Source organism: Sander lucioperca, chromosome 10 (genome assembly GCF_008315115.2).
Source record: "Sander lucioperca isolate FBNREF2018 chromosome 10, SLUC_FBN_1.2, whole genome shotgun sequence".
NCBI lineage: Eukaryota > Metazoa > Chordata > Actinopteri > Perciformes > Percidae > Sander > Sander lucioperca.
The window spans coordinates 7,094,632-7,109,529 of NC_050182.1; the positions used below are offsets into that span (position 1 = coordinate 7,094,632).

The 14,898-nt window shown below is 42.9% G+C and overlaps 2 protein-coding genes across 3 annotated transcripts in view; one reads left to right on the forward strand and one right to left on the reverse strand.

Annotated features, from left to right (window-relative positions):
• The window catches only part of LOC116064311 (CD209 antigen-like protein E), a 114,107-nt gene that overhangs the window by 83,725 nt on the left and 15,484 nt on the right, over positions 1–14,898 (reverse strand). For both annotated transcript variants that reach the window (XM_036005925.1, XM_036005924.1), the window contains exon 3: positions 13,433–13,522. In XM_036005925.1, coding sequence (XP_035861818.1) covers positions 13,433–13,522 — 90 coding nt within the window. The remainder of the gene's footprint in view (positions 1–13,432; positions 13,523–14,898) is intronic.
• Positions 1–14,898, forward strand: part of si:dkey-22o22.2 (neural-cadherin) — a 221,494-nt gene that overhangs the window by 35,348 nt on the left and 171,248 nt on the right. The window lies entirely within an intron of this gene.

Below are 14,898 nucleotides of genomic sequence, written 5' to 3' on the forward strand. Positions count from 1 at the left end.
CCTCCACCCCATTCTGTCTCCTCTCATTTCATTTCTCTCTCATCCATCTTTCCGTGTTTTCCTTCCCCTCGGTTTCTGTTCCATCCATCCCGCCCTCCGTCTCCTCACTCATCCCTCCATCCCTCCATCCCTCTCTTCCTCCATGCTAACAGGATTAGCGCTGCGTCTAACGAGGCGGAGGAAATAATTAGTCCCGTCACTGATAACATTTCCACGCCTCATTAGAGGGCCACAAGTCCCGCTTCTCTTCGCCCGCTCTGACTTTCTTCTCCTCCCTCTGTCCTCCCTCCGTCCTCCCTCCATCCTCCCTCCATCCTCCCACTGTCCTCCTTCTGTCCTCCCTCCGTTCTCCCTCCATCCTCCCTATGCTCTCCCTCTCTCCTCCCTCCGGCTCCTCCCGTCCTCCCTCCATCCTCCCTCCATCCTCCCACTGTCCTCCTTCTGTCCTCCCTCTGTTCTCCCTCCATCCTCCCTCTGTTCTCCCTCTGTTCTCCCTCTGTCCTCCATCCATCCTCCCTCCATCCTCCCTCTGTCCTCCCTCCATCCTCCCTCCATCCTCCCTCTGTCCTCCCTCCATCCTCCCTCTGTTCTCCCTCTGTTCTCCCTCTGTCCTCCATCCATCCTCCCTCCATCCTCCCTTTGTCCTCCCTCTCTGTCCTCCCTCTCTCCTCCCTCCATCCTCCCTCTGTCCTCCCTCTGTCCTCCCTCCATCCTCCCTCCATCCTCCCTCTTTTCTCCCTCCGTCCTCCCTCCGTCCTCCCTCTGTCCTCCCTCTCTCCTCCCTCTGTCCTCCCTCCGTTCTCCCTCCGTCCTCCCTCTGTCCTCCCTCTGTCCTCCATCCATCCTCCCTCTGTTCTCCCTCCATCCTCCCTCTGTTCTCCCTCCATCCTCCCTCTGTCCTCCCTCCATCCTTCCTCCATCCTCCCTCTCTCCTCCCTCCATCCTCCCTCCATCCTCCCTCTTTCCTCCCTCCATCCTCCCTCTATCCACCCTCCATCCTCCCTCTCTCCTCCCTCTGTCCTCCCTCTGTCCTTCCTTCATCCTTCTTCCATCAATATTTGATCCACGGTCTCCCACTGGACTGACAGTTAGACTCCTATTCTCTCTTATCAACGGATCCAAACGCTACAAACAAAGACGTCTCTCCCTCGTCACATTTCATGTGCTAATGAAGTTCTCTAATTACAGACGGCTCAGCGAGATTCAGCCCAGAATAAAACAACAGAGTGGGACTTCGCTCAAATGTTTGAGGGTTATTAAAACTCTCCGTTAGTCTGCAAACACACCTGCTGGATGTGTGTGTGTTCTGCATTTTGTTGGTGTGCTTGCTATGTCTTTATATCTGTGTTTCTGTGTGTTTCTGTGTGTTCCTGTGTGTTTTGTGCGTCTCTCTCACACACATACACACACACAGGCTCTTTTGACCCCTCCCATAATTGCTGTCAATCAAACACTCCAAAACACAAACAAACACAAAGGCTGCGCTCCCGCTCGCCTCCGAGGACCCACAACACCCTAAAAACAGCCAAACACACCCACAGATCGACACCTCGGCCCTCTGCGAGACAAAAGGGCGCAACGCTCTGAGTGGAAGGCGCCTGTCAGAGCCGCTGAATAGACCCATTGTCTCGCTCTTTAGCCCGCGCTGTCGGCTTAATTGGCCCCTTCAGCAGCGAGGTGGAGACCTCTCTCTGCAGCCGAGGGCCCCCGGTGAGCTGCAGCCACGTTTGAAAAGGGCAGACGGAGAGGCGCAGGGGTTCATGTTTACTCCACACAGACACGATGGCTTCATGTTGAAGGGAACTGTTTTGAACTGTGTCTTTATGAAAGCGTACAAGTGTGTATCCGTGCATGAAAGTGCTTTTCAAGATGCAGCATACGTGGATAAGACAGACACGATGATTCACACCTCACATCGAAACAATATCTGTATCAGCGAGATCAGATAATTATTTTAATTTTTTTTATTATGGATTAATCTGAGTATCTTTCAATTAATAGACAAATTTTGTGTCTATTTTTTTTTATTTTACAAAGAATATTTCCCATTGAGATGCAGAATCTCTTTGAAAAAGGGAGTCCTGGCTGAGACAGCAGCATAAAGTTTCACATAAAAGAACAAACAGTGGACAAACAGTCAACTTTTTACAACACTTCCATGCTAATAAAATAATGTAGTTTAAGCGTGACTCTGTAGCTCACTCCAAGATTAGGGAGCAAAAACTTTTAGTACGGGTTCGAGGAATGTCGTACATAATTTGTCCGTGTGACCGATAGTTGTAGGCATCAGTAGAGTACATATATAAGGAGGCAGTTTGTGTAATATGGCCCTTATAAATAAAAATCTGTGCGGAACCCAAATTGTGTCTTTAAAAGATGCACAATGCCCATCACAAGTCTCTAGAGTCCCTCTTTCTAGAGTCTTGATTTTTATTATTTGTAGCTCTAGAGAGCAGGGATCTCCATCAAGTAGCTCTCGAGCTACCGGTAGCTCGTGAGCAGGTGTCCAGTAGCTCGCGGATAGGTTGACAAACTGAGACACAAAATTACCCCGATACTAAAAGTGAGGTAGCTAACTTTGTGGGCCATAGATGTGTAAAGTGGTAATTTTTTCTTGGACCGTGATGGGAATATTTTCAGTGATGTAGCTAACTATGTGGGCTAAAAGATGTGTAAAATAGTCATGAACTTTGACGTGAAGTTACGTTTTTTCATAAGATTTGGGTATTGCAATTTCAGCAAACAGTAGCTTCATTCAGCTTATGTGTGTTATGTAAATAAATGTAAGCTATGTAATGCAAGTAGCTCTTGGCCACTTTCATTATTTTAAAGTAACCCTTAGATGAAGAAAGGTTGGAGACCTATTTGTGTCTGAACGAACCTTGTTGTGTTACCCTGCTTGCATTAATAACAGAAATGAAACCAATAATCCGTCTCATTAAACCGTTAATCTAATAGTTTTATAACCAGCTGAGCCTCGTCCACTCTGCTGGCCTTTAAATCCAACCAGATGCCTGTTTTGGTAATCCGGAAGAGGGCCCAGTGAGGAGCCCTGTGGAGCCCCACGAAGGCTGATTCAGTGTCAGTTCGTACAGCAGGCTTCAGAGACCTGAGGCTCGTCTAACAACAGATGGACGCAAACAGAGTTTAATACCGAGTGTAACAGGCTGCGGGTGTTAAAGCTTTTGTTAGTTCAATCCTGCAGATAAACAGGATTATATGAACAGGATTATATCTAGTTCAACTGTTGTTAAAGTGAACAGCAGCTGTGAGTCAGCAGGAGGTGCATGGGATTAGTAATCGCAGTCCAGGGAACATAAATAATATGCATTTGTGTAATCTATTAATATGACTTCAGCCCGGTCTTTTATGGGAATTACACAGGATGATTTAAAGTGAAGCAACTGAATAATTTTTATGGATTTTTTTAGTGGAAAATAAACGTCTTTGATTTCTTTCCAGGAGTGAGATGAAAAGATATCTGTCACTTTATCTTTCACATCTTTCACATTGCTGCCTTTTAAAATTGTTTTATTTTGTAAAATTGTTCTATTTTGTATATTTTTAGTATATATTGTAGATTTTACATTGTTTAGCGTTTTGTGGACAGCAAAGGAAGAATTTCATTGTGCATGGAAACAGGTTTCCTTACACTGCATATGAAAATAAAACTTTGAACTTGAACATACAGAGTAAGCTCATAAATTAGCATGTTTGTTAAATGTGTCGTCTACCAATCGGAAGGTCGGTGGTTCGATTCCTGTCCCTGAGGTCCCATGTCAAAGTGTCCTTGGGCAAGACACTGAACACTGAATTGCTCCCAATCATGTGCCATCAGTGTGTGTGTAGTGTTAATTGGAAGTTGCATATAGTCAGTTAAATGAATTGTTATAATGTACACACAGAAATGTAGTTTTTTAGGAAGTTACCTGTTGGAACTATTTCTTGACAAAACAGTGAATCCATCCACCCAGTTTTGCTGTGCACTTGAAGGCAGCTTCATTTCACAGGAGAGAGAGAACAAGCGAGACATAGCGAGTGCTTGGTTGTTGCAGGAAACATTCAGCTGTTATACAGTACAAACTCCCACAGTTCAGTGCTTGTGGCTGCGATAGAGGAAGTGATGTTTCCTGTTTCCTCCGCCTCAAATCATAGCTCAAAACACACTGAGAGTCTGATCTGCAGTTACATGATTGGCCACCGCAGCGTGACGTGCACTGTAAACCTTTGATGTAAATTTACAGCTAAAATCTCACAGTATCTTACTGTTTTATGGTCATAAAGGATCATACTGTAAATGGCAATGCATTGTGGGAGAAAATAATTTTACAGCACTATCTATGAATGATACAGATTACTAATTAGGTATTTACTGTTAATACCAATGCATCTTGGGAATATAAAGGAAAAGGCAGGAATTACACTGCAGCCAGTATATTACTGCAAATTAAAATAATACAGTAAGAAACAATGTATATTTACAATAAAATACCTTAATTTAAAAACAGTATGCATACTGTAAATAATCCGTAGTTGCTGCCAGTTATAGATAGATAGATAGATACTTTATTCATCCCGAGGGAAATTTTAGGCATCCAGTAGCTTAAACAACCATAACACAACAAACACACATACACACATATACCACACATATATCTCACATACGTAAGAATCACTCACAGGAATTTAAAGAGTTAACAATTTGTGAAATGATTACAAAGGTCTGGTATGGACTGACCATGTGATGCAATGACCATGATAAGGTGCTATGGTAGAGTGTGTGCAATGGTGGTAGTGCAAAAGTGAACAGTGCAGGGATTGATGCTATTACTGTAACTTTACGGTGAAAAGTTTTCTAGTGCGGGGTTGCGTTTTTCCAAAAGTTGACTCGGTCTCAAGTATTCGCAGCAGGTCCGCTGCGTTTTCTTTGTGTGTCCCTCCTGCAGCAAACCCAGCTGCAACCTTAATGCACTACCCACATTCAAAATGAATGGAAAGACCGGCATTTCTGCCGGACTGTCTGGCCGACGTGGGCCGTCTGAATGCGGCCTAAGATTCAGTTGGTGTCAGCGTGTCAGTGTGTCTCTTTGGTCGGCTGTGCCCTATCTCTCATCCAACAGTTGGTCTTTAACCCCACCTGCCAATCTCATCTGAGGGGGGCGGGGCCACAGAGTTGGAAACCATAGAGGTGACAGAGCAAAGGGGGGGGGGTCCGGGGGTCCCGCGGGTTAGGGATCCCAGCAGGCAGCACTTGTTCTGATGGAGGGTGTATGTGTGTGTGTTTGTTGTGTGTTTGTCATGCCCTTAATGTCCTTAATACGCCTTATTGTCTTTCTCACCCTTTTAAACATGAACACACACACACATTTTTTTCAGTTACAGCATTTTAATTGCTCGTCAGGCTGTCTTTTGGAATTTCTCTCTTTTCAAACTTTTCCTAAAAGAAATACTACTACTAAATACTACTATTTTATAATCCTACATCAGGAGGGTTGGTACGGACAGAGATTAGTTCTGAAAGCGGTGTGTATGTGCTTGTTAAGACAGAGATATTTGAAATGTAGTTGTGACGATGTAGCCTGAGACTGTGCAGGTTTGATTGGATGGTCATCTTCAAGGGCGGCAACTAACGATTATTTTTTATTGTCAATTAATTCGTCTATTGTTTTCTGGATGAATGTATTAGTTGTTTGGTCTTTTAAATGTTAGAAAATGGTGAAAAATGTGGATCAGTGTTTCCCAAAAAGCCCAAGATGACGTCATCAAATGTCTTGTTTTGTCCACAACTCAAAGATATTCAGTTTACTGTCACAGAGGAGAGAAGAAACTAGAACAATATTCACATTTAACAAGCTGGAATCAGAGAATGTCTGACTTTTGTTTTTATTAAAAGAATGACTCAAACCGATGAATTGATTATCAAAGTTGTTGGCGATTAATCTTTGCAGCTCTGGATGCTTTAGAAGCAAAGCTAAGTTTGTGTTTTTTTCTGTCTTTGTTTGCTGAGGTTTTCTGAAGATCAACATTTCTAACTTTCTAATTGAGGAAATGTTTCTATCTTGGTAAGCGTTTGACGTTTTGACCCGAAGTGCCTTTTTGTCAGTTTGAAGTATGAGGGAACTGAACCTTCGCCCTCTGGCTTCCCCGTGTCATCTCTCCGTATTATCTCCCTGGGAGACGCTGGTTGGCTTTTGGCCCCGGCGCTGGTTGATTGACACATCGATGGGGGCGGGGCTTCAGCTGCCCTCTGACTTATGGCGGGAGCTCGGTGTGTGTCCAGCTGGATGTGTGACAGCTTTCTGTCAGAGCCGCAGGTTGCAACTGTTGGTTTTTCTTTTCCTAAACCTAACTGTTTGAACAAAAGGAGACTTTTTGCGTCAATTACAAACGCCAAAGGCACCTGACCAAGCGCCGTGTGTTGGTTTAAGGAGCCGAAACATCCCCCCCCCCCCCCGACCTCCTCCCTACGTGGATCTTCACGCTCTTATACAGCAGCGGTCAATGTGCTGCTGACAGTAATAAATATGTGGAATACACAACAATTACAGAGCTTTACTTTTTGTGTAGCTATAATGAATGAATGGTTCATGAGAACAGCTTGATTCGTTATGTGCAAACGCAGCAGTTGCATATTTATGGATCTCGCACTTTCCCGTCTCCCTTTATATTGAGCCTCCGCTGTCATTCATGACAGGCGGCATGAATGTGTAGATGTCTTGGTGGACTGTAGAAACCCGAATCGCCCTTCGGGGATAAATACAGCTATCTGTATCTTCACTTTTTGATAAATAAATATATATAAATGTGTTATTATCACCGTCTTCCGTTATTGTCACAGATCTCTTGTTGTAATGTAAGGAGCCTGTTTGCCGCGCTGAGGGAAATTTAACCCAGATTCAATGCGCGACTGATTCAGTGTTTCATCATTTATTATTATTTTAAAATACATTGGCAGCTTCTGTTTCTGCCCTCGTTCAGTCTGTGTCTCTGATTTAACAAAGCGTCACACGAATGTCCACATTTTAATTGCGTTTCCCTGACAACCCTGATGTTCAGGCCTGTCTCACTTTGTTCTGATCCCCCTCTGGGTGTTAACAAACACTCCTGCACACACACACACACACACACACACACACACACACACACACACGCACACACACACACACACACACACACACACACTGGCAGTTTAATTAAATCCATTAAAAGCCTTGTAGGCGCCGAGCGGCTCGGATCAATCCTCACCTGAATGGCTGCTGACTAATTGTTCCGTTAACGGAGGGTTAACGGACAGATCAAAGGCTCCGGTGGCGTGATTAGCAGAAGGCAGAGAGAGAAACGGAGAGAGCGAATTAATGTTAAACAAAAGATGCTGGGAATTTTTTTCCTCGCTGGAACATTAAATTTAAAAACACACAGATTGGGGGGAGGGTTCTCTAGAAGGGCTGTAAACCAACGAGCGTTCGTGTTTCTCTAAACTAGGACTACATTTCCCATCAGCCTTGTTTTGTCATGTTTTCTTCTAAACAAGACTGGGTGAGTCCATCGGAGCCGACAAAAAGTGAGCGTCATGCTGCAACAGCAGTAAAGTTTAGGCACCAAAACGACTAGTTAAGATTAGAAAGAAGATGGTGGTTTGGGTTAAAACACCGGTCCCCTTAAAGGGGCGCTATGCAGTTTTGGCCATTTATTCGCTGTTTTCTGGCTTTTTGCTGGCAGGTTTCTCTATAGAGCTCCCCCTACAGCTTCAGAATAGATATTTGGCAGCTCCTATGTTTACTTGTGTCTGACTCCTCCCTCAGTCAGTCTGCCGTTTCCTCTTTCTCTGTTCCTCCGACAATGCTTTCCTAGCTTTCTGCTTCTTTTTTGCCGGCTCAGCCATGATGATAGTGTGAAAAACTCCATCGCTGCCTTGTTAGCCTGTTCCTGAATAGGCGTATGTGTGCAGTGCCGTGAAGCAATTCGTTACATGGCGAGACCTGATATCACGCCATACTTCCTGATGCTGAGGCCAGCGGCTCGCCGGCCCAAAGTTGCAAGGGTGGTTTTTCTGCTCACAGGCGCTAGGGGGAGCGAGACGACCACCATTCAACTCGGAAAAAAGTCATATAACCATTCTAATGACTCCAAAACTATTCAGTTAAGGTAAATTGAGCTAAAAAAACGGCATAGTTCCCCTTTAAGTAGTACTCCTGGGACATGAACACCTGTTTCCTGGGTGAAAGTCTTGTGTTTTCTCCTTAACTTCTTCCAGGACATGAACTCTGCTCCCCGGCTTGAAAGCCCTGTGTTTTAGGAGCCAAACATCCCCCCCGACCTCCTCCCTACGAGGATCTTCATTTGTCTCATACAGCAGAAGTCAACGTGCTGCTGGCAGTAATAAATACATGAAATACATACCAATTACAGTACTTTACTTTCAGAGATATACTGTATGTACGAATGCTTCATGAGAACAGTGAACCAAAAAACCCTCAACATGGTGAAAGAGTGAAGAAAGAAAGTAACATCGAGTGTGTGTGTGTGTGTGTGTGTGTGTGTGTGTGTGTGTGTGTGTGTGTGTGTGTGTTATACATCACAGCCTGCAGGGTTGCTGCAACTTTCAGCCCCGATGTCCATCCGGCCTCGATTACAGCAGAGCCCGGCAGGCTTGCATCACACACACACACACACACACACACACACACACACACACACACACACACACGCACACACGCACACACGCACACACGCACACACACACACACATACACACCCTGCAGCTTCTTCTTTTGTGTGTGGTTTGCCTGCCGGTGCTCCTCTCTTTTTGTTCAGAGGAGGGTTTATAACATTTAGCGTTTCACCTTCTCCTCCCACTCATCCTTTCTTCTTCCCTTCTCTTCCTCCCCTCCTTGTCTCCCACTCCTCTTCCTCCTCTCCTCTATGCCGTCTTGAAGCTCCATCTTTCATCTATCGTCTCCTTTCCTCTTCAACAACTTTTCTTTCTTCTCTTTTATCTTTCTGAGTCTCAATCTGTCGCCTCCTCTCCACCTCATATTCTACTTATAGTCTTTATTTCCTTCTTTCGGCTTCTTTCCTAAGCTTGTGCTCCATCTCTCCACTCGTCTTCTATCTCATCACGTCATCTCCTCTTCCCATTTCATCTTTTTCTCACTTTCCTTTTTTAAAAATGTAACTACCTCCTTGTTTTCTTTTTCTTCCCCTCTCTGTTTCTCTCCATCCCATCTTCCTGTTGTCTCCTCTCCTCTACTCCAGACTCAACACTCTCAGTGCGACTGAGTGAAAATGCGTTTTTACTTTCTCTTCTTTACCGTAAAGTATCTGTAGATGATGTTGATGTCCAGGCTGTTGAGTAGAAAGAAACGCACACACTACTTACTTTGCCTCCTTCGTGTTGTTCCTATTCCTACTATGGACGTCTCTACTCTCAGCTAGTCTCGCATTGCCAGACCTTCCTCCACAGTGCTGCGGAGGAGGGTCTGGCGGAGGAGGGTCTGGCTAGTCCACACAGCATTCTGGGATGGGCGAAAAACATTCTCTGGTTTATTGGCATTTCTTTAAACCAATCACAATCGTCTTGGGCGGTGCTAAGCTCCGGACGGAGCCACGGTGCCTCTGAAAAATAGCCTCGGGAAGGAACTTGTTTTGGTGGAACTTTTGTGCGTTCAAAGGTTGTTTTAGTCGTGCAACAGTATTTTAATTCTAAATGAAAGTAGCCAACAATATAACGGCCTACAAGTCCAGCTGAAATGTTTAGACCATTAAAGGTCCCATGACATGGTGCTCTTTGGATGCTTTTATATAGACCTTAGTGGTCCCCTAATACTGTATCTGAAGTCTCTTTTATATAGGCCTTAGTGGTCCCCTAATACTGTATCTGAAGTCTCTTTTATATAGCCCTTAGTGGTCCCCTAATACTGTATCTGAAGTCTCTTTTATATAGACCTTAGTGGTCCCCTAATACTGTATCTGAAGTCTCTTTTATATAGACCTTAGTGGTCCCCTAATACTGTATCTGAAGTCACTTTTATATAGGCATTAGTGGTCCCCTAATACTGTATTTGAAGTATCCTGACATTCAGCCTTGGTGCAGAATTACAGCCACTAAAGCCAGTTCCACAATGAGCTTTCCTTAGGATGTGCCATTTCTTTGTCTGTAGCTTTAAATGCAAATGAGGAGGAGAGAGGGGGGGCAAGGTGGAAGGTGGGGGTGTGGCCTTGACCAACTGCCACTTTGCTCGTTTGAAAGCCATGATGTCTCTCTCTCTCATGGGTGGGCCAAATTCTCTGGGCGGGCAAAGCAGAGAAAGGGGAGGTAACCTTTCCCCTTATGACATCATAAAGGGAAGATTCCAGATTGGTCCATCTGAGCTTTCATTTTCTCAAAGTCAGAGCAGGATACCCAGGGCTCGGTTTACACCTATCACCATTTCTAGCTACTGGGGGGCCATAGGCAGGCTGGGGGAACTCATATTAATGTTAAAAATGCTCATAAAGTGACATTTTCATGCCATGGGACCTTTAAACTGTTTGGATCCTTTACACTTTCTACAGTGGAAGGATTTTTACATTTTCCTCATGATACTTACAGACTTTTACTGAAGTAACATTTCCAATGCAGGACTTTAACTTGTAACAGAGTATTTTTACAGTGTGGTATTAGTATTTCTAATGAAGTAAAGGATCTGAATACTTCTTCCACTATTGGATATGTTGATTACCAGCTATATCTAGTGTTTATTCTCTTCATCCTGAACAAATGTTTAAAGTCCTGCTGCAGTCCTGGATGAGAGCGTCTGCTCCACGGTGACAGTCTTATGGCGTTTCTCCACTGCTAGTACCAGCTCTGCTCGACTCGACTCAGCCGCGGTGCCCCGTCCTCCTTTTTCCATTGCAGATTTAGTACCGCCTCATGCGTGAGGCGAGTGCAGCTGGTCGTCATAGCGCAGCCGCAGGAAACTGCCGTGACCTAACGGGATACACACACAGAACGTGGAAGGTGTGTGTTGCTGCCACAGCCAGAAGACACATTTAGTTTCAAATGAAGGTGGAGGCAGCAAAAAAAAAAAAAAACACAGCTGGCTAAATTATTTAAAAATGGCGGGTTTGTTCAGGACACCCCCGTCTGTCGCTTTCACGTCACCTTTTGGTATCGCCTCAGCTCACTCAGGACCTCGACTGAGGTGGTACTAAAAAAAGTACCTGTTAGCAGGTACCAGGTACTTTTTAGTGAACTTCTCCTTCTCACACATCTTGATCAATGATGTTGTAACTTCCTGAATGATGTTGTTTGTTCTGACGTGGAGTCAGCATGATGTACAGAAAAGACGACAACAACAATGTGTCGCAGTGTTTTTATTCAATGTAATGAACAGGACTTTGCTTCTAGATAGATTAAACAAGCCTCCATTTTGGCTCATGAGTAGCAACAATACAACCTGTTACACAGGAAACAGGAAGCTGAGCAGTCTGTCTGTACCTCTCATCAATCTGCTGATATACAAATTATAAGCATCACATCTCTAACAAAGGAGAACAAAAGCACATTCAGAGTTATTAATAGTTAACAGTTTAGTAGCATGCCTATATAATACAATATCTAATTTACCTAAAGATTACATTCACACACACAGACACACACACACACACACTCACACAGCTTTAAAAGTAATTGTAAATATTTGTTTTCTCTTTTTTATACAGTAAACTAAATAAAATTGTGAAGTAGAGCTCTTCCCAGTTTGATATTTATGAAGCCAGTTGATATTATCATGCAGAGTATCCAGTAACCTTCTCAAGTCTGACTGCAGTGTTTAAACAGATAAAGCCTTCTTTTTGCAGATCCATCGCCTTCTCTCAGCACAGCTCTCTGATGTCCAACTGTACGTTTTCTGTTTGTTGTCTTGGGAAGAAACTACACACTGACCGTCAGTAGCAGGTGTTGGTGGTGTTGGTATCCAGTAGCTGAGGGAAGAACATGATGTTTAGATCAAGGCTGATAGATTTTATAATTCAAAGTATTTAGGAATGTGTCTCTTACCTTTCAGTCAGATCACTTCCATTGATCCACTTCCATCTCCCTCCTTCTGCTCTCAGGCCAATCCAGGATCTACCACTGTAACGATGGAGTACATTCTGACAAGAGAGAAAATTTATCACAGATTTAAACACTATACTTTAATACACTGATCTACAGACTCACAGGGTGTTCACATTTAGAGAAAATACATTTTATTTCATAATTGTGTCATAAAAATTCCCACAGTTTTCTCATTACCTGTTCACCTCGACTATGTACAACAACCAAATCTGAACTCCGTCCTCTGCAGTCTTCTCGAGATTCTTCCCAGGTTTTCTGATCAGAACGATCGTTATTAGTCAGATAGCAGCTGGACTTGAAGAGTCTCCAGCCCTTCTGACAAGGTTGACACCGTCTCTCTGAAACTACAGAGACGAACCAATACACAACATTACTGCATTGTGATATTATTATTATTGGTTATTATTATTATTATTATTGGGATCTGAACACACCTTTCTTTACTTCGGGACAGTATTGATCAATGCTCCACTGAGCTCGACTGATGTTTTGTATTTGTCCTCTTGAGTTCTTCCTCTCCGTCTCCAGATCCTGGTTTAGTGTCTCCAGATCCTGGTTTAGTGTCTCCAGCTCCTGGTTTAGTGTCTCCAGCTCCTGGTTTACTGCAGTCAGGTCTGTGATCTGGTTTTCTAAGACGCTGAGTTTGTCGTTGAGGTTTGTCAGGTTGCGATTGGCAGCCATCAGCTCACTTACATCACTGCCATGACTTAATGTAGCAACTGCAAAATGAAAAAGAGCTTCTTAATCATAGTGGTAGGGACATTTTGTTTTTGATCAATTATGACACATTTACATTATAATAAAAGACATTACAGGATGGATTCAAATCTATCTTAAAACAATAGTCAGGTGTTCTTATGAACATTAAAACTGAGTTTTCTTGCTCTGATCATTCCTCCTGTTCATACTAGAGAATAACAGATCTTTTACTAATGCACTTCTAATTTAAAAGATGGGGACAAAGTCCACAGTCCTACTTCAGTCGTCTAAGTTTGTCAAAATATGTTTTTATCTTTAAATATCTTTGTGTTGTTATCACTCTGCTTCAGAAATCCTGTCTGGGAAAACACAAAGAGTGAACTTGGTACTATAAAGGTTGTAACTTTAGATGATACACACTTGATTTCTCTAACTCAGACTGCTGAAGCCTCATATTAGCTTCAGATAAACTTTGGAATACATGTTTGCACAGAGCCAGTATGAAAAGGAGGAAGGATTACACCGAGCAAAACCTGTTTCTATGAACATATGGGCATCTGACAGACTTGATAAAATATGAACCTGTCCTTTAAATAAAGACTAACAACAACAAGCTAAGACAGTGGTACTCACAGTAGATACGGAGGCCCATGATGACTAACAGTATCAGCCAACACACTGCTATCAGTGGAAAAGACTGAGAGAAGCAGCGAAACCTCTGGTCTGAGAGAGAAATAAGAACTCAGTTTACTTAATGATGCTGATTAATCAGTCAGAGATTAGATGATTAGACTCTATTGATCCCAAATTGGGAAATTTCAGTGCTACAGCAGCAAAATATAAGAAGATAAGACAAGAAATAATAAATAGGATGGAATACAAGAACAACTATTCAAAAAAGAAAGAATGTACAAACATATATACAAGTGGTGAATAGTGGTGAGCTCCTGTCCGATCACTGTACGTGCTAACTGTTCTCCATCATTTATGCACTGTTTTGCACACCTATTCCATTATCTCTGTCATGCCCCATGCATATTTGCTCAGATGCACATCTTCACCTGCACTGCTATCATATCATATCATATCATATCTGTTTACGCTCTTTTGCTATATTCATCTGCCCTGGCATGCTCAACTGTTATTCTTCCCACCTTTGTTGTCATTCAATTTTTTCCATCTACTGATCTACATCACTATCTAGACCACAATCTGCACTAACTGTATACTGACTTTACTACATTTCAGCATTTATATAGTCTGTCTATTCATGTATATTGTGTTATTACTGATCTACATCACTTTCAGGACACACTTTTTAATGACTGTATTTTGACTCTTCGCTACATTTCAGCATTTATATATTCTGCCTATTCACATATATTGCGTTATAACTGATCTACATCACTAACTAGACCACAATTTACACTAACTGTATTTTGACTCTTTACTACATCTCAGCTGTGATATAGACTGTCTATTCATGCATACTGTGTTATTACCGTATCACTTTCGCATATCCATCGACTTACTTACACCTCACTTTGGGCTGGCTTTGTAATGCCTTACTTAATCTGTACTTTATGTAGCCTATTATATTCTGTATTTTTGTATTGTATTGAATGTGAAACTGTATGTTGTCTTGCACGCTTATGCTTTTCTTGGCCAGGTCGCCGTACTCAAAGGCCTACCTGGTTAAATAAAAAATAAAAAAATAATATAGGCCTACACGTGCTGGTAAAATATGCAAGTGGCTGGTAGATTAGCTTCACTCACCAGCCAATAAAAACAATGTTAGTCTACTGAGTCGCTGATTACATTTGAACATCACTAATCCATTTGGCTAGTTGACAAAAAAGTTAATATTGAACCCTGATTATGATGTTTATGTAACACTCAGTGATGATGTGTTAACAAGTTGTATTGCCTGTGGTAGGAATGATTTCTAGTAGCGGTCAGAAAGGTGCTTTGAATTAAGCAGTATTAGGCTATTTTCACACTTGGCATCTTGGAGCTAGAGAAAGAACAGAGAGACAGAGAGGTGCTAACTTAGATAAAACAAAGTGGTGGAGCGAGCTAGAGAAAGAACAGAGAACAGA